Source organism: Primulina tabacum, chromosome 9, assembly GCF_025594145.1.
Source record: "Primulina tabacum isolate GXHZ01 chromosome 9, ASM2559414v2, whole genome shotgun sequence".
Classification (NCBI taxonomy): domain Eukaryota; kingdom Viridiplantae; phylum Streptophyta; class Magnoliopsida; order Lamiales; family Gesneriaceae; genus Primulina; species Primulina tabacum.
In genome coordinates, this window is record NC_134558.1 from 36,420,931 (window position 1) to 36,442,748 (window position 21,818).

At 27.7% G+C, this 21,818-nt stretch overlaps 2 protein-coding genes across 2 annotated transcripts; both read right to left on the minus strand.

Annotated features, from left to right (window-relative positions):
• Positions 1-7,783: 7,783 nt before the first annotated feature.
• On the minus strand, positions 7,784-10,179 carry LOC142555689 (bifunctional dTDP-4-dehydrorhamnose 3,5-epimerase/dTDP-4-dehydrorhamnose reductase). The gene is made up of 2 exons (XM_075666733.1): positions 9,657-10,179; positions 7,784-8,441 (listed from the first exon to the last, which is right to left on the minus strand). Exons 1-2 carry the CDS (start codon positions 10,104-10,106, stop codon positions 7,989-7,991), a joined length of 903 nt encoding a protein of 300 aa, XP_075522848.1. The 5' UTR covers positions 10,107-10,179; the 3' UTR covers positions 7,784-7,988.
• Positions 10,180-14,063: 3,884 nt separating this feature from the next.
• LOC142555691 (homeobox protein HD1-like) lies at positions 14,064-18,784 on the minus strand. Its single transcript, XM_075666735.1, has 5 exons — positions 18,130-18,784; positions 17,841-17,961; positions 15,092-15,282; positions 14,861-14,992; positions 14,064-14,480 (listed from the first exon to the last, which is right to left on the minus strand). Exons 1-5 carry the CDS (start codon positions 18,427-18,429, stop codon positions 14,340-14,342), a joined length of 885 nt encoding a protein of 294 aa, XP_075522850.1. The 5' UTR covers positions 18,430-18,784; the 3' UTR covers positions 14,064-14,339.
• Between the last annotated feature and the right edge of the window lie 3,034 nt (positions 18,785-21,818).

Genomic DNA, 21,818 nt, shown 5'->3' on the forward strand with positions numbered 1-21,818 from the left:
ACTAAAATAATGTTATAAATTAAAATATTGTTAATATTCCGAATATTAAGGTAATATTGGAAATACGAATGGAGAAGAGTGAGACTGAAAAAAATTAAATTATTAATAAATATTAAGATCATATAAAACATCTTTTTCTCATTTAAAATAGAGATATTTTTAGACTATTTATGTATCAACATAGATATATGATTAAGAGAAAATGTTTGTATGTAAGTTATTTCAATGCAAATATTTAAGCATTTAGTCAATTTCGATATATGATGCAAAAAAAATATCCCTAAATAATATATTATCTATTAATAATAATATCTCTTAAATATATGACTTTCATTTGTGAGCTTACTATTTTACTTTTTTTTTTTTACAATTCGTCATATTCATGATGTTATTTAAGTCATTTTTTATGTTAGTTTAAAAAGGTCATTAATAGTGTATTTAACTCAATCAAACTATTTATTATTTTAATTTAATTTTAATTACTTAAATTTATACATTGCAGTCAAATTCATGAAAATATCTACCATATTAATGATAGATAATAATGGGATGACAAAGGGAGATGAGATGGATGTAATAAAAATAAATTATTAATAAATATTAAGTTCATATAAAACTTCTTTCTCCCATTTAGAATAGAGATATTTTCAGACTCTTTGTGTCAACTGAGATACGTGATTGAGAGAAATGTTAGAATGTAACTGATATCAAACACTGTTTTTAAGTTATTTGGTCGATTTTTTATATATGCTGCTAAATAAATATTACTAAATAATATTCTTCATTTGATCATTTAGTGTTTTTGCAATGAGATGAGTTTTTACCCTAGCGTTAACATGTTTTATTGTTATATGTCATTTGTGTTGATTATGTTGTATGGATGTCATATAAAATGTCAATATTTCTCAAAGAATAAAATCGTTTTTCAAAAAGAAAAAAATTGTTCATCCAGAAAAAAAAATACATGAAAAACAAAGTGTACACGATTCTCATTCTATTTATAATGGTATGAGAAAATTTTTAAAGTTTTGTGGACACAATAGATCATTTTTGTGAATTTTTAGTAAATTGAGACATTGAGCCAGTTGCACTTTATTTCCTCCAATATCATCTTGATATCTCATATGCATATCTTAATTACATTATTCGTGTCTCTTCTCAAAACTTTTAAAATGCAATAATTAATTTTGTATATCGTTCAATAAGATATAAAATATTATAAACAAAATGTAAATTCGATAAAAAAAATTTGTTTTGTTTCAATGAATAATATAATATTATGTTCTAGACACAACAAATGATATTGAAATTATATTATTCTCATGATATGATGAACACAATCATTGTTCCAAAGCTTCTAAAAAAATGACTAACGAGATGACTTCCTTGAATTACGTCAAATTAAACGAGGACACAGTTCTAATATATAGTAATTAGATAGATTTTAAGTTTTATTTTTCACAGTGATTGAGAAATAATTGTTAAAAATTTATTAACCTTATACCTATTTGTTAATAATATTGATACTGAATATATAAAATTGATATTTCAAATATCACGATATTTGAAAAAATTATAACACCATTCATTGTTTATGTTGTTGAATGATATATAGGTTATACATAATTTTACTCACAAGTAAAAACCTATCAAGACTAAAAGAATTTTTTCTTAGGAGTTACAGTTGATAATTGTCATAAATTGAAAAATCATTCAACAAAAAAAAAAAACAAATAGTCGAAATATAAGATTACCGGATAAAAACAATGTAGAAAACCGAAAAAATATCGTGATAGAGAAGCAAACTACAAGCATGTCAGATCTCAGATGAGGATTTTAAATAAGATAATAAGTATTAAAGATGATCATATACTTGTTGAGTATACCAAAATGGTTATACACATATTATAAAAACTACGACAAAGAGTTGTTGAGTTGTCAAAACCAACCAAGAAGCATATTAAAAAATGTGTCATGTGGATAAGATAACTTTTTCGATTCATATACCGTCTATGGTGATAATTTTTATTTTTTTTTTTTGGTTTGATTTATTTCAATTGATAAATGCTACTAGCCATATTTTAATTCATTTAAATATTATAAAAATTTCATACATATATTTTCACCAGTTTCATTGCTCACGTGCAACGCACGTGCACTTTTCTAGTCTATATAAATATATGAATGTGAATTGTGAATTTACATAAATATCCTTAACTTTTTTTGAATTCTTAATTGTGAATTCAATTTGTATGGAATACCATTTTGGCATTTTTTATTTCCATATTTGAAAATAAAGCCTCATCCTTGTAAATAGATCAAGATTTATCATATATTCTTTTAATAATAATCATTAATACATTTTTTTTTTCATATATTCTTTTAATAATAATCATTCATACATTTTTATTTTTAATCTATATCTATTCTATATCTATATAAATATATGAATGTGAATTGTGAATTTACATAAATATCCTTAACTTCATTTAATAATAATCATTAATACATATTTTTTTTTTCATATATTTTTTTAATAATAATCATTAATACATTTTTATTTTTTTCCATATATTCTTTTAATAATAATCATTAATACATTTTTATTTTTAATCTATATCTATTCTATATCTATATAAATATATGAATGTGAATTGTGAATTTACATAAATATCCTTACCTTCATTTAATAATAATCATTAATACATGTTTTCTTTTTCATATATTCTTTTAACAATAATCATTAATACATTTTTATTTTTTTCCATATATTCTTTTAATAATAATCATTAATACATTTTTATTTTTAAATTTAAAATTTATCTTTTTCATATATTCTTCTATATAAATATATGGATGTGAATTGTGAATTTACATAAATATCCTTATCTTCATTTAATAATAATCATTAATACATGTTTTCTTTTTCATATATTCTTTTAATAATAATCATTAATACATTTTTTTTTTCCATATATTTTTTTAATAATAATCATTAATACATTTTTATTTTTAAATTTAAATCTATATCTATATCTATATATGAATGTGAATTGTGAATTTACATAAATATCCTTACCTTCATTTAATAATAATCATTAATACATGTTTTCTTTTTCGTATATTCTTTTAATAATAATCATTAATACATTTTTATTTTTTTCCATATATTCTTTTAATAATAATCATTAATACATTTTTATTTTTAATCTATATCTATCTATATCTATATCTATATAAATATATGAATGTGAATTGTGAATTTACATAAATATCCTTACCTTCATTTAATAATAATCATTAATACATGTTTTCTTTTTCATATATTCTTTTAATAATAATCATTAATACATTTTTATTTTTTTCCATATATTCTTTTAATAATAATCATTAATACATTTTTATTTTAAATTTAAAATTTACCTTTTTCATATATTCTTCTATATAAATATATGAATGTGAATTGTGAATTTACATAAATATCCTTACCTTCATTTAATAATAATCATTAATACATGTTTTCTTTTTCATATATTCTTTTAATAATAATCATTAATACATTTTTATTTTTTTCCATATATTCTTTTAATAATAATCATTAATACATTTTTATTTTTAAATTTAAAATTTACCTTTTTCATATATTCTTTTAATAATATTCTATATCTATATCTCTATTATCCTTAACTTCATTTAATAATAATCATTAATACATGTTTTTTTTTCATATATTCTTTTAATAATAATCATTAATACATTTTATTTTTAAATTTAAAATTTACATAAATTAATACATGTTTTCTTTTTCATATATTCTTTTAATAATAATCTATATCTATATAAATATATGAATGTGAATTGTGAATCTAAATATATCTACAATTCACATTCGAGATCAAATTCACAGAAAATCACTATCATAATGTTATAAATTGTTAGTATTACGAACATTAAGGTAATAATGAGAAGACGAATAGAGATGAGTGTGATTAAATAAAATTAAATTATTAATAAATATTAAGGTCATATAACACATTTTTTTCCCATTTAGAATGTAGATATATTTAGATTACTTATGTATCAACAAAAATACGTGATTGATAGAAAATATTTGTATGTAAGTGATTTCATTGCAAACATTTAAGTTATTTAATCAATTTTCAATATATGATGCTAAATACATATTACTAAATAATATATTATCTATTAATCTATTAAATATATGACTTTCATTTGTGAGCTTACTATTATATTATTTTTTTTGTTTTACAATTTGTCATGTTAATGGTGTTATTTAAGTCATTTTTTATCTTAGTTTAATAAGATCATTAATAGTGTATTTAACTCAATCAAACTAATTATTATTTTAATTTACTTTTAAATTTAATTTTAATTACTTAAATTTATACATTGCCGTCAAATAATAATAGGAAGACAAAGGGAGATGAGTCGGATTGAATAAAAATAAATTATTAATAAATATTTAGTCAATTTTTTTATAAATAATGCTAAATAAATATTACTAAATAATATGCTCCATTTGACCATTTTGTATTCTTGCAATGAGAGGAGTTTTTTTACCCTAGCGTTAACATGTTTGATTGTTATATGTCATTTGTATTGATCATGTAATTGTGTTTGGATTAGTTTATGTGATTTGTTTGTTTGCACAAAGAAAAGAGAGAACCAAATCAAATATCCAACAAAAACGGTTATTTTTCAATTTTTTATTGTTGAGATATTTTGTTAATTTTTAAACACATAATGCATGTTTTCTGTTTGCTTATATAACTTGGTTTGAAGTGACTTAGAAAATATTAAAAAAATTGAAATATTTCTTCGTTTTTACCTTATGTATCAGAATATCAAGAGATGATATTTTTTATTTATTGGGGCAATTGCAATTAGATGAGTTTTTTTACCCTAGCGTTAACATGTTTAATTGTTATATGTCATTTGTATTGATCATGTAATTGTGTTTGGATTGTTTATGTGATTTGTTTGTTTGCACAAAGAAAAGAGAAAACAAAATCAAATATCCAACAAAAATGGTTATTTTTCAATTTTTTATTGTTGATATATTTTATTAATTTTTAAACACATAATGCATGTTTTCTGTTTGCTTAGATTACCTGGTTTGAAGTGACTTAGAAAATATTAAAAAAATTGAAATATTTCTTCGTTTTTATCTTATGTCTCAGAATATCAAGAGATAATATTTTTTATTTATTGGGGCAAATGTATTTCCAAACTTCTGTCTATAAATCAATATTTAAAATTTTTACGACATTATTATATTCTCTAATCAATTTGTTTTACTTAGATTGATAGAAGGCATTTTAGTTTGAGTTTTTATGTATTTGCTTATATTATTTTTGTAATATTATTTATTATGAAAATAATAGGTGAACTACAAAATTTGGTAGGTCTAAGAGTCCTCTGGTGAACGACAAATATGGATAAATTATTAAAATATATAATATTCAGTAGATTTTTGGCATGCGATTTTGTTCTAATTCAATGATTATACATGATTCTAAATTTTAATTATATCACAAGTTAACACATGCCTAATATTTTTCTATGGTTTAAGAAAAATTGTGTGACTTCCTCCAATATTATCTCGATATATTTCGAGGTGACAACAAGATTGTTTTTGTCTCTTTTTTTAGTCAAAGTGTCTAACCATCTAATTCTTAACATATATGATGGTAGCATAGAAAACCCATCGTCAAATAAATTCATTTAGCCAAATATTGAAATTCAAATAAAATTCTACAATATTTCATCAAATTAATTTTGACTATCATAAAATGCTCATGAAATCTAAATGGTTATATTGTTAGATGAGAATCATGAGATATTGAATGAGACAAATACTTTGACATATATTTGAATGATATCTCATATGCATATCTTAATTACATTATTCGTATCTCTTCTCAAGATTTTTAAAATACAATAATTAATTTTATATATCGTTCCACAAGATATAAAATATTATAAAACAAAATATAAACTCGATAGAAAAAAATTTGTTTAGTTTCAATGAATAATATAATATTATGTTCTAAACACAACAGATGAGATTGAAACTATATCATCCTCATGACATGATGCACGCAATCATTATTTCAAAGATTCCAAAAAATGACGATCAAGATGACTCTTCAATTGCGTCAAATTAAATGAGGACACAATTCTAAGATATAGTCATTTGAAGAGATTTCAAGTATTTTTCTCACAGTGATTGAGAAATAGTTGTTGAAAATTTATTAACCTTATAGCTATATGTTGATAATATTGATACTAAATATATAAAAATGATATCACAAATGTCACAATATTTGGAGAATGTGCAACATCATTCATTGGTTATGTTGTTGAAGAATATATAGGTTATACATATTTTTAGTCACAAGTAAAAACTTATCACGAGAAAAAGCATTTTTTCTTAAGAGTTATAGTTGATGATTGTCAAAAGCGGAAAAATCATTTAACAATAAAAAAATAGTCGGGAAAATAAGATTATCAGATAAAAACAATGTAGAAAACAGAAAAAATGGCGTGATAAAGAAGCAAACTACGAGCATGTCAGATCCCCGATAAAGATTGTAAATAACATAATAGATGTTAAAGACGATCAGATACTTGCTGAACATACCAAAATAGTTATATGCATATTATAACAAACTACGACAAAGAGTTATTGAGTTGTCAAAATCAACCAAGAAGCATATTGAAAAGTGTGTCAAGTGGATAAGATAATTTATCTGATTCATATACCGTCTATGGTCATGATTTTTTATTTTTTATGGCTTAGTTTGTTTCAGTTGATAAATGTTATTAACCATGTTTTAATTCATTTAAATATTATCAAAATTTCGTACATATATTTTCACCAGTTTAGATTTTTACGTGCAACGCACGTACATTTTTTAGTTCATGCTTTAAATATATAGAACCTGTATCTTTCGTATGTAAAGCAAAACTTGTGTTCCTTCAGAACAATGAGGTTTTACTGCAGTTCACTTTCCATGAATATAACTAATACTCTCCTGAACAATTTTTCTTGTCACAAGGATTATTAATGGCTAATAGACTAATAGTTGTGGTGGCCATTTAAAAAACCAAATATAAAAAAATTGCCTGAAATCATTCAAGGAGTTTCATTCTTGAAATTGGAATTCTTGAAAAGATAATCATGATTTCAACTGTAAACAAAAGTCTGCCTCCAATTCCAAGAAGACGGTATCTTCCTACCAAACACTACATGAATGTTTCTCGACACAGCCTATCCCCACAGCATGAAAGCCATGAATTCATGGGTGTCCTGTTTTCGTTTAGGCAGGTTACAGATTTATAATTTTGTTGTACTGTTTTTTCCCGTCCGTCCACTTCACACAAATATGTACAGAACAAGAAAATACACCGGACTTCGTGAAATAATGCCGCAATGTTATCATACTGTGCAGCTTATCATTCTTCAACATTCACTTTAAAGGTTTATAGCTTCATATTTCCGATTTCAATAATAATGTCAGATATCAGCTACCTCGGTCACAATGGCGTAAAGTCCTTGGTTCCAAATGAGTTACAAAACTGTCATGTACTTGTAAGCCACTGCAATAATCAAGTCGTTTTCCAGAATTGAATCCAACTGCAACTCGTTTACAACCATTTTCACTGTCAATAAGTCACTTGACAGCTACAAAATTCAATTAAGGTAAAACAAGTTCTCTGGTTTAGAATGAGTAACAGGCTACTAAATTTGCAACCAAAATGAAAAAGACAAGTAACTGACTCCTTATAATCAAATAAAGTAATACTTTAAGAGACCATTTATTCAAAAATCCAATCAATATAATAAAACACAAGACAAGACTTGTTCATCAACATCAAAACAGAAAATTGTGGTCATAAAATGTATCAGACCACACAAAGAGACCAATAACAATTATAATATCGGCAGGCCACAGATTCTCAATTCAGGCAACAGGAGTCTTTCGATTTGGGGAGAACACATGCTGAATGAGGGATTCCTTGATAGACATGAGTTCAGGAAATTCTTGTTTCAGCTTGGAGGCATCAAGCTCGTTGTTACTCCTTGGGGCAACGATCACCTTAGCCTGCTCTTCAAGGGTGAAGTTCTTCCAAGAGAAGTCAGGATCTATATAATCCCGATACATTTCTAGAATCTCGTTGTGGCTGACCACTCCAGGATTAGTGAAGTTCCAGATCCCAGTGAGATTTCTCTTTGCCATCTCAATGGAAATGGGAAGCAGTTCGTCCAAGATTGTCATGGAGTTTGGGATGTTCACAACCTTCTCATACCGAGTGATCTTCGTTATAAAATTACGTGGATTGGAGAGATCGGATGATATGGGCATCCTAACTCGTAGTGTACAAACATTGTCGTAGTTCTTTAGCAAATCCTCAACCTGAAGAAACAACACAAATCAGGAGGCATAATTATGCATATCATATATTAAATTTTCTCGCAACGTTGAACTCCATTAAAGTATATTATCAATGTAAAAAATACCACATAACCATGAAATTACAAGAACCTTTTGAATTTGGTTGTTACATTATGTTAAGTTCATCAAAGGGGAGGAAGAGGTAAAAATTGAAAATAGAAGTTAAATTTCTTATCAATTTATTATTATCTTTTTACAATTTGAGCAATACAAATCATAAGCCTTAAGCACCCACCCCAAAACATTCTAATGCATCCGCATATATTTGTCCTTGATGCACTTAGAGAAAATAATTCAAGCACCTATAAGAGTCTAAGACTATAACTAAGCTTGTGGTTTCTTAAAGAAACCACCATAGCAGCCTCAGACCTCAATCATGGTTTCTGCTTAAGAAGAAAAGGATAGGACTAGAAGCTATACAACACTGAGTTAAATAACCATCTGCAGAGTATTCATCCAAAATCAAAGACAAGGCACCTTAATTCTTTGCCATATAAAATCAAATCACGCAACCAGCATTGGTAGCTAACTTCTTCTCTTGCTTTTAAGTAAAGGAATCAACATCGTTAATCAGAATATCAGTGTAGAACACACCAAGTATCAACTACAACACGCTTTTTGTGGGACTCAATCCCATGGGTTCACAATGCTAAATTTCCACAACCGCACACTTTTAATGTTGGGCAATGCCTTATCCGTGATAGAATCTTCATCTCAAAGAAAAACACCGAATTTACAATACCTTCGTGTCTTCTAATAAAACAATCTTTTTCTTCCAATATTACATGATATGTAATCTAGATGCAGAACCAAGAAAAATATTATTCTAAGCCAAATTATTTTAAACAACCACTATTAGGATAAATGTCCAAGATCTCTTGAATAAAAATTACAGAATTTGTTACCTTATTTTAGACAACATACACCTATTTCTTAAAATAAACTAAGACACTTAAATGGACGAATCCAGCAATACAAGCATCTAGTAGATTCGAACCAAAACTCAGCAAAACAATAACAATAAATTACACTAGCAGCCCACATCAAGTCACCATTAAAAAATCCACTGGTTAGACCACATAACAATATAAACGAACAAAGATCCGCCTTTGAGATCAAGAAATCTCGAATATGCAACGAATTCATATATACATAACAAAATCAAAGGAAACCCACCATTGCTTTGGTCTTGGAGTAGAAGGATCCGATAAAGTTGGGCTTGTCCTCCTCCTTGAACCCGATACCGGACCCGAGCGGGTGCGCCTCATCATACTCGAAAATGCACCCAGTGGCATAATTAATGAGCACCAGATTGTTCTCTCTGCATACATCAGCCAGCGTCAGCGTGCCGGCAACGTTCGTACGGATAGTCTCCACCTTATGGGACTCGCACCAGTCGACGTTGGGCCTGCCAGTGACACCAGCGGCGTTGAACACGTGTGTGGGTCGGACGGAGGCGATGTCGGATTGGAGTGAGGCCCGGTTCTCCAGCCTACCCGACCCGTAGGTGTACTGTATGCTCTGAGCTTCACAGAGCTTCCCAATCAGGCCACCGATCCAACCGGAGCGCCCGTAGATCAGGAAGTTGAGAGGCTGAGCTGATGAGCCATTTGCAGTGGCGCCCATTGCGGAAAATAATGTGTGTCTCGCCTTTGTGAAAACCGATTGTGTGGAGTATTCCTAGTAAATTATGCAATATAATGAATGTGGGGAAATAAATACACATGAATGCTATCTGTCTTTTTTTTTTTAATTCCATAAATAGATATTTGTGTTACTACACAAAATCGAGATAGTTTGTTATAACTAAGGGGTCTTTTTTTTTTTAATTCCATAAATAGATATTTGTGTTACTACACAAAATCGAGATAGTTTGTTATAACTAAGGGGGGTGTATTCAATATAGGAGATTTATTGATTTTTAATTATTTTTGTAGATTTTAAAAGTCTAGATGTATTCAATTAAGACTTTTACATACCCTATAGAAGTCTAGTGGTATTCAAAATAAATTTTCATAGAGTTTTAAAAAGTCAAGTGATATTCAACATTGACTTTTAAAAACTCTATAAAAGTCTATAGGTATTCAAATTTTTCATAGACTTTTAATAACTTCATGGAATTCATTGACATACAAACATTAAAGCCTAAGGTACAACTATTAATTGTAAAAAATAATATTTGGTTCAACCCAAAGATTTGGATGGATTTTTAAAACTTTATACATAAGCTATTTATTTTTCTCTCTGTCGCTTTACATCACCTCTCTTTTTATCTTCTCTCCTCTCATCTATTTCTATCACTCTCTCAAATTTTCTTAGTGCATCTCTATATATATTTTCATCCTTCATTTTCAAAATTTTTATTTTTTGGCTGATTGTTCATTTAATAATTTTTTATTTTAATATCACAGGAAATTTTGAATTTTAGAATTGATTTTGTGATTTTTAATTTATGATTTATACAAATTAATGTAATATTCAATAATAATAAAAGATGATCCAAAAAAATATTGCTTAATTCATAATAATTGAATAGTCTCGTAACAACTATGATTTTTTAAATTCATTTTAGCATTTTCAATTAATATGTAAGCTATGATATTTTTATACAAAATTATATTCACACAATACTAAATAATATTCTTTTCATATGTATATTATCAATTTAAAAACAAGGTTACAGGTTAATCAATTGATGTATTTTAAAAAATTTACAAACATGCATACAAACCCACATATATAAACATGTAAAGATTAAATTATTTAACTTTTAAATAAGTAAATTTATTTATTATTATAAATATTGAAAATAATTTCAAAATGAATATGTTATAAATGTCAATTAATTATTTGTTCAAAGAAATTAATAAAAAATAATATGTTATAATTAAGTACAAAATTTATAAAATTCTATAAAAAAAAGTCTACAAAAGTCTATAAAAATCTTGCAAAAAAGTCTACATAAATCCACATAAATCTGTTTATAAATATGTGAGATTCTGTAAAAGTCAATAAAAATATATCAAATCCATAAAAATCTATCATTTGAAAAAGTCATTAAAAGTCATCAAAACTCTGAATTGAATACACCCCACTGAATCTCAAATCGATTCATTTGAAATTTTGATATCAGAACATATATCTATAAGTATGTAGTGGATAGGGATTTACTCATGTTTTTTGTAATAATAATAATTTTAAAAAAATAAATAATTTAAAATTTCTAGAATATAGTAAATAGTATTTAAATATTTAGCTTGGCCAATTCCATTGGTTTGACTATTTTAAGAATTTTGATTTACTTAATTTGATTATTTTAATTAAGTTGTTAGGGAAAGTTGTGCAAAATTGGTATTTGTTGAGAAATGTTATTACTATTTAAATAGATCGTGGTATCCTCAGCAGCGCTGAGAAAAAATACCAAAATTTCGGTATAGCGTAAATATCATATCGAAATATACCGCATATATCGATATTAACGGTATACCGAAAATTTCGTATGGTATAATCCGTATCGAAATTTTCGGTATCGGTATATGTTTTTGAAATGTTCGGTAATTCGGTATATACCGAAAGACCGAAAAATTATTATAATAAAATTATTTTGTTGTGATTATGATGAGATCAACAATTTTTTTAAAAAAAATTCGGTATAGACGGTATTATATCGATATCATACCGAAATTACGGTATACCGAATTTTTTTGGTCAGAACGGTATGTAATTTATGTCATACCGAAATTTCGGTATACCGACATGACGGTATACCGAAATTTCAGATTTCGGTACGGTATCGGTATTAATTTTTCGGTACCGAAAAATTTCGGTACGGTATACGGTATTATTAAAAAAAATCGGTATATCGTACCGAACCAAGCCTAATCCTACGTTTGTTATTTTAAGGGTGTAATAGGCATGACTGAGAATGGAATTGAAATCATACAATTCGCATTACAACTGATTTCAACTTAAATTTATTTTTAAAGTTATTTTCAGTGCAAATCACGAAATCAAATTAATTAGTTCTTATTTTATTATATATTAGTATGAATATTTAAATTTGAAAAAAGATACCTTATTAACTTTTTGTCCATAAATTATTAGCAATAATTATTCTTAATAATAATAATAATAATAATAATAATAATAATAATAAGAATAATAATAATAAAGATATTAATTGTTAGTGCGTAGGTGGTGACATGCGAGTTGAGGGTTTTAGTCGGATATTATTAAATAAACTTCATAATTTTAATTTGTGTGTCAGTGAATAAGATTGAAAATATGTTAATTTATATTTTAATTGATTATTATTTTTATGCACCCAAAGAATATCGTGTGTAATAGTTTAGTAATAGGCACGTAAAATAGGAAATCTGGCCAGCTCGATTGCATAAATTTAAAATATTTGTTTTCTAAAATATTTTAATACTATATATTAATTTAGTCAATGCAGGGATAGTTTTTGGGACATGGTTTTTTTATATACTGTTTTCAATTTTCCATTTAAAAACCCACAAATTAGGGCTATATTAGTAATTACAAAACAGATCTTCACCAACAAAAAATTGTTATTATAGTCCTTGCTTATTTATTAATTAGTATCTCACTCATGGGATATATGAAGTGTTAAAATTAGTAAGTATGAGCATTTAAATAATTAATTAAAATTATTGATATAATGAATACGTCTAATTATCATATAAAAAATTTATATCATTAGAGATTATATTCAAATAAAGATAACAATCGTATCATTAAATTAAATTATTTATCATTTCATTCGATATATTGATTGAGTGAAAATGTTATTAATAAAAAAAACTAAAAAAATATTAAGAAATCACATAATTTGTCTATTAAAATTAATGATTAAATAAATATTTTTCAAAAAAATTTAAAAATTCATTTATTAATTGAAAATTTTAATTATTTTTTGAAAATTTGAAAAAATATTTATGCTAAAGTTTTAATTAAATAATAATAATATAGATGTATGAAAATCAATACATCAAAAATTCACAATTACATTCTTCACTAAAAAGTTGAAAACATAACGGTATATACAAATTTTATATTTTATTTAATATTTTAGAGTGCATGGAGAATTAGATATATAAAAGTAACTCAAAATCCAAAATCACGACCGAAATTAAATAAATGATACGACCAATGTAAAAAAAAGTGTGACGTACACACCACTTTTTAAAAAATACACTTCATATCTCTTTTTTTTAGTCTAAAATGCCTAATATATTCTTAAATGATTTTTTAAAATATTGATATAAACATACAATGTCTTTTATACATTTTTCTTTTATTAAATATAAAAAAATATTAAAATAATTCACAAAAAATCTCATGAGACCGTCTTATCATCTTCTATATAGAGTATCAAATCTTAAATAACCATTACAATAATTACTCCATTTGTTCTCATTATATAAGTCACTTTTCTTTTTTCGATTGTCTCAAATATACAAGCATGTATCCATATTTAATCATATTTTTTGTTATTAATATATCTCTATTTAATTTGATATCTTGTAATTATGTAATTGAGACGACGGCATTCCAAAGAAATCATCAAACAAATCTGTGTGACACTTACCATAAAGATAAATGAAGTGACACCAGTTCTTACAAGCAACTTGTTAGCAAGTTTACTTGCACAAAATATATGTAGCCACATGTATACTTATGTATCACCCCAACCTCACCCCATGTCCTCATCTACCACAAAATTATGTATTAGTTCCCAATTTTCCATAGTTTGTCACGCTGAAATTTTATTCACATATTGCCTAAGATTCAGTTACGAACACAGATGTGTATTCAGATCCAAGACTAGTCAATTTTTCATCTCTTGCGTTTGGACTTGAGAGATGTAGCTGACTGTGAGCCGTTGTGCCAGTTTCGCTTTCGTTGGTTGATGAACCAGTTGTTTATTTGCTTCAGCTGTAACCCTGTCTGCTCCACAAGCTTTGCCTTGTCATCTTCCTGCAAGAGTGGTAAAATTACATGGTACTTGTCAGGGTGGTTATCGCTGTGTTTTTTGCTCTTTCTTGATTCTAACTTAAGGGATATGACACAAGGACTGCTGCAGTCGACCAGAATTGTATGTGAATCAGCAGAGACAACATAAACTATTAGCCATATAGATTTTGACTTTGGTTCTTTTTATCTTTATTGGAAATCGGAATTATGCATAATAAATAAAATAACAAGATTTCAATTGTAGAGAATACATACTTTTTTTTTGGGTTCGTTTACAATGATTGGATTGTTTAATGAATAAGCAGCCAGACATTTATAGGTTCAAAGTTGCAGGAGCTGGTTTTGAGATATCAAGAAACAAGGAATCTAGAAAAGACACTTACAGTTGGATAAGGCCACTTCGCGTGCTGCTGCCACCAGTTCTTCAGAGTAGTAGTTGTGTCACCAGGTAATTTTCCGGCCCTTCTTTTTCTTAATATTTCCTCTCTCACATCCTCAATTTTCGACTTAAATCCCTGAAAAAATCATAGCTTGAATCAAACTGCATTCACACATTATAATCTACTGAGCTACCTGCTTTGAAACAGCTTTTTTACTCAAAGAAAAAAATTCACCTGTTTCAGCTCGATTTTCAGTTCTTGCCTTACTCTTTCCATTAAAGACCTCTCTGATTCTGTCGGAAGCAATGGACCAAATCCCATCAAGTCATGACCATCAGCCATTGATTGATCTAAAGAGAAATCCATCTGTAGCTCATCTTCATCATCTGACATAGTCGCACCAGTTCCTTCTCCCAGAGTTGCACCTGTGGGGAACAAAATAACCAAATTCTCAATGTGTTTGGTCATGGCCTGGAAAGCTTCAACCGCGAGTTGTTTTTACTTCTTCACCACTTTAAGTTATTAAAATCTTGACAAGCAGTATGCAGATTTAGTGCAAGAACTTAAATGGAACAATGCTAGTTATACCAAACATACGTTCTTAAGAACATTCGCCGATTATACAGCAAGAGAATATGGGCAAAATGCCCTATAGGTAATTGATTTATGCTCTAATATAATATTTGGTTGGTTCTCAGGCTAGAAATATCTTTCCAAAGTGAAGAGAACTATCTCTAGTTAATTCTGCAAAGTATGCTTGCAGGCTGCTCGGAACTGGTTACACGAAACCAGATATAAAGCTAAAGAATGTGCAACAACTTATCACTCTATCCATCACTCACCTGTATTGTGCCTATTATTTTATCATCATAGTAAAGCATTTTAGATTATTTTGCTTTGAAATTGGCCAACATTAAGCTACAACATACACATTTAAGCAATATGTTCGGTTTTAACTTTTGAAAATTGAATAAAAACTTAACATTGATCTAAAACTTTATGTAATACCATATCAAAGATGAAATTGTAAGTCATGTAATTCATCCACTAGAAGACGTCAGCGATTTGGAGATAACCAAACACTTGAAGAAAGTTGGAAAATGGCTTGCATGATCAAGAAATGGATGATTTTTTAACAAAAAACGCTACTTTACACTGGAGACCATAAATTGTATGGCAAGAGACTGAGAGATAGTTCTTTATCTATATACCTATAAAAGTGTGGATACTTCAAATGTTTTCCAATTGTGAGTGGACGTCATTACCGTCATTACCCTTCACATTTTTTACTTATTTCAATTATCAATCAAGTAACCTATGAAGTAAATTCACATTTAGTCTATTAATTAATAATTAATACTAATTAAACATGTTTTATGGTTATTACCCTTCACATTTTTTAAAGTCCATAAGTTGATTGGTTTTTAGTTTATTATGCCTTATACTTGATGTTTGGATATATATTTTTTAAAAATTTGTTTCATTTAATTTGATTCTATATATTGTGCTAATTATAATTTATTAGATAACATAAAATTATCAACTTGAATTTTAATTTGACAAAAAATTCGAAAGTAAATTACATAAGTTCTTAATTAATTTATTCGTCCAATATAACAAAGAGATTAAACTCAAATTTATAACAAAATGATTCAAATTATTTTTTTAGAAAATCAAATTTTTTATTTTTATCATATAATTTGTATTTATGTGCATCGCACGTGCTTCATACTAGTCTTTTTAAAAGAAGGGTGCGAAGAACAGTATTCTTCTCAAGCATCTAACTAATTTTTATCAGACTTAGAATGGTGTTCCTTGTTATGATCGTCCACCAGAAATTAAATATGATTGTCAAATTGGACTAAGAAGTCTTTGCTTAATCTTGATGTCAAAATATAAGAATACTGATGTTCTAACTCCACTCATGCTTCCTAGTTACTCTAAAGTTAGATTTCGTCTAGTGAATAAACTCACCTAAAAGCAGTAGTCCTGAAAAACCAAACATTGAAAATTTTACTTACATCACAAACTTGTGTATCTTATTTTGCATCTTCTCATTTGTATCAACATCCTTAATTTCTACTAAAGTTTATCGGGGTTGCATTCAATATATCAAAATGTAGTTTGAGATGTAAGTTCCAACGTTAATTTTGACCATGGTAAGTAGCATAAATATTAAGATATAACATAACACATCCTCATTGGTTTGTAGAGGTAGATTTATAAATATTAGTTGGTTGATTGTCACTTAATTGTTACACCCATCACCCCAACCAACCATAACTCTCCAAACCATATAAACTAATCCTCAGTGGATCCCACCACACCCACCTGTAGTTGTATAGTCACACTACCTTACAGAATCCTTAAATCCTTCTCTGGTCCTTTGACTACCAAACGTGAATCAATATATACATAAGAATTACGAAATGAAATAAGCAAAATCTCCTGCCAAATTGGAATATAAACTATAGTATTTCATATTAGGTTTGGTTGTATCACATTTCTAAACTCACCAAACAATAATGCCAATTTATGAATTTCTTGCTAGGTGTTGTGGACTGTTAAGACACCCCATAAATTAAATTATATTAAATGATACACAACCGACACTTCCCTAATCATCTTAGTATGCCTACTTTGCCTACTCATTATCTGCAAAAATAAGACTAAAATTTTCACTTTTAGTGCTTTGATAAGTTAATGTTCCTGGTTGGATGAAATTAAAAGGCGTAATAAGTGGCCAATCAATGGGTATACAGGCTGATCAGTTGATTCGCTAACATTTAAAATCTTGGATTTGAGTCATGGATAAAGTTAACAAGGACAAGAAACGAACTTAAGGAAGAAAAAGTTCAGAAGTGCCGTCTAAGGATGAATTTATTACGCAACTAGAGACAGAACTGCCATTTGAAGTTCGTACCAAAATAATGAATTAACAGGTAGAAAATTCGAAATAAATGAGAAGAAACCATTAATTTACCAGTGATAGATTGTAAATTTTGCTCGATTTCACGGCAGGCCATGACAGCTTCAACAGCATGGACTCTGACATGTAGCTGCAGCTGCTCTCTGAATGAACACAAGACCAACAAATACTGTGCCTGTATCATTCAAATAATAAAGCAGTGAACAACTGAGAAGTTTTAAAAAATGAAGGGGAACAAACGAAAAAAATTCAAAAAGAATTCAAAGAAACCCATATCAGAAAACGAAAAACACGCCACGGGATTTCGTGAACGTAAGTAAAAAAAAGAAGAAGAAAAACATACCAAGAAATTGTCAAGCTCTTGCCTTTCGTGTGGAGAGAGTGAATGATTGTTATTGTGGGCATAAGCCTGCAAGATGCGGTGAGACTGAGAGAGCTGAGCATCAAGTAACGGCAGTTGATCAATAGGCGTGGCCACACGAAGGCATGACACATGTGCCGCCAGAAGCTGCTCGTACCACGGGTTGGCGGCGATCTCCGCCTTGAGGAGTTGGTGGTGGTGCTCGACAGAAACCGCCATGGACCCATCACTAAATCCAACAGTACCTCCAGAACCCATCATGGTCACCCCTTGTTCTTGCATAACAGATATTTTCGTGGCCCCAAAGATCCGGTCTTTTTCACACTACACGATTACCCCCTTTTCCTATATGCAAGTAATGGAACAGTGCAGTGAAGTAGAAACAAACGAAAAAAAAGAAACTGTGTGGAGATCAAAGCAAAAAGTAGAGAGTTTCACAGGTGAGGACCACTGGAGGGAAAAAGGGTTTCCGCGTTCAGACAAGCAAACGATTGTTTCATGTGAAAAATATATATATTTGGATTTACTTCAGATTTTACATGATAATTTTGTGTAAATTTTCTGTGGGAGAGAGGAAAAACAAAGGCCGTTTCTTTGATCTTGATGGGGGCAAACACCATATCGGGATCACAAACAGACAACTTTCTGCACCGACTCAGCGAGCTTGCTGATATTTATGTCACCGGAGAATATAAAAAATAAAAACAATTTTTAAAAATAATATAGTACTTGACTTATTATATCTTAAAAAATCCTTATGTGATAATTTATGTCACACAAAAAATTAAAAAAAAAAATAAATTGTGAGACGATATACAATTCAATTTTATAATATAAATTTTTTATTTGAGTTATTAATAAAAAATTATTATGAGTAAGATTGATTTATTGTTTTTTTGTGTTAAACTTATTATTGATAGTCTCACTCACTCTTTATTTATTAGAAAATTGAAATTAAAAAATACAGGTTATATATATGTATCTATATGCGTATGTATTGTAAAATATATAATATAAACGTTAATAACACACAATATGTCAAAATGTGATGGTAATTGCTAGTACATATTATAGATAAATCAATTATTTTCTTAATCTTTTAAAATAATTATAATAAATAATTCTAAAGAAAACAGTGGTAAAATCTGGAATGGTTGGTACAAACTCCAATTGTTTTTTTCTTCCAATCGTATTTAAGAAAGTCGGCTAAAAGTTGTTGAGGTGTCACTATTTTATTTTGCTTTTCAGTTTTGGCCTAACTTGTCAAATATGACTTCCTACCAAATATTATATTTATTTATTTTTTACCCAGGAATCCTTAAATTCACTCCATAAATTTCTTATGCTAATACTATAATAATTAAATGAAAAACATAATATTAAAATTTCAGGTACAAGTTTTCTTTAAATTTTTTAATTAAAAATAAAAAAAGTAAATGTCCTTATCTATGTTTCACTTTCTTGATAAAACTCAAAAAACTCCCAAAGATCCACATGTCAATTTTGTATTACAGATCTTCTATACGATTTGACTCATAAAATTATTGTTTTTATGTCAGAAATATTATTTTGTACTACAACTATATATTGGGTCGATCCGTCTCATAAATATAAATTTGTGAGACCGTCTCATGGAAGATCTATAAAAAAATACGATAACGAAGATTCAACAAAAATCTATATTGCAGATGCAAAAATTGCTAATCATATATTTTGATTTTTAAAAACAAAAAACAAAAAAATCTTGCTTGCCCACTCATACAAGTTATCATCTATGAATTGGAAGTTAAACATGAAATATAATTTATTTTAATATAACAGTTTAAAAATTAAATATCACCTCACTAATTAAGCCCAATAATTGATACCTTGTATTAAAATACTCAAATGCACAATGGCAGAATATTTGACACTCCTATTAAGGTAGAATATTTTTACTGTATTCTATGGTTTGAAATCATGCAGGGCTGGCTCCATGGAAAAAAAAAATAGGCGGCTGCCTAGAGCTTCCTCTTGGTGGAGCTTCTATATATATATATATATATATATATATATATAGAAACAGATAAGAAAAAACATATTTCATAAAGAGCTTCCTCTTGGTGGAGCTTCTATATATATATATATCGTGAGATTAGGTCTAGAGAATTAATTCACAGAGTTCCTTTTTTAAGTTTATATATGTAATTTTTTATAATTTAATAAATTTACATAGCGTACAAATAATATATTTATGCATCATTTATATAAAATCTGGTCTAGTGAAAAATAAAATTCCATCATCGCTATCATTCAGTGTACATTAATAAACTTTAAAACTAACACAATTAACTTGTAAATCACGCTATTGTATTCATTCGAAAATTTATCTAATGTGCACTGAATGACCAAGTTATTGTATTAGATAACGCCCGTCTCCAACAATTAATGACCAAACTTTTTATATCCAAAAAATCGATCGCTGATCAATCTCTATTCCTTGTTTGAGACCGATTAGAGTCCGTCTGCGTTTTCGTGAATGAAGAAATTAATCCACTATAAGAAATTTCAAATTCCACTAAGATATTAGTCTACGATTGATTTTTTTCCCTCTCAAATTCTAATTAAACAATTATATATTATTATATAGTAATTATTACAATAACTGAGTAAATAATCATCACCACATTATTGGCTCGATCGACTTATCAAAATAAATAATATTTTGCGAGTGATTGAATTAGGGCCAGAAGAATCATTACTAAAGTGGCAATGCGTACACTCAAGAGGTGGATTTTAGACTTGAGAAACTATAACTGGCGAATCTTTAAATTACAAACAAAATGAAGATAACGAAAATACCAAAATCGTAAAAGATAAATATGAAATAACAAATTTGTAAATTTTTTTCTAAATTAAAATAGCGTCATCTTATTTTTTTAAACGTTCAACCTTAGACTTCTTATTCAAGATTGATTTTGTTCTCTTTTTTTTCATTTATGAAAACATTTTTTAATCTGGAAACACATTTTATTTGTCCATGTAAATTGTGTCGTGCCCAAATGAATTTAGACTTGTTGAGTTTATCTTTTATAATTTTAACAAACAATAAATCAAACCTCTTTATGTAAGAAATTAAAGCGTAAGAGTTAAGAATATGTAAAAAAAAATTTGATAAAAAATATAGTTGCCTCATCTTGTCACTCTAAGACAACCCTTTAAACTGTTGTAAAAATTAAAATATTATCACTAAATTGTTTTCGTTAACTATAATTTTTTTGTAAATCGACCAACGTTTTATATTACAAAATTGATATATGCAGTGACACAAAAAAAGTAATTATATACTTTGTTGTACCTGGATTTTAAGATTATGCATGTTCACAAGTTTCAACACGTATGTTGATACACGAACTAAATGACGCCTTATACTTTGTTTTTACTTAAAAATCATATATGTGTAATAGAATCACTAAACCCACGATTAACTGCTTCATGATATATGTTAATTTTTAATCCATTCTAATTATCTAATATATTTTTCGAGTCTAATGTTTTTGAGACATGGAGTAATATGTTGGTAATACGATTAATTAATTTATCTTGTGTGGAATGGTAATGGTGGTTAGGGCAGCGAAATGATGGTCACACTCACGTTTGGAAGGTTGAAGGGAAGTGGAGAGTGGACCCAA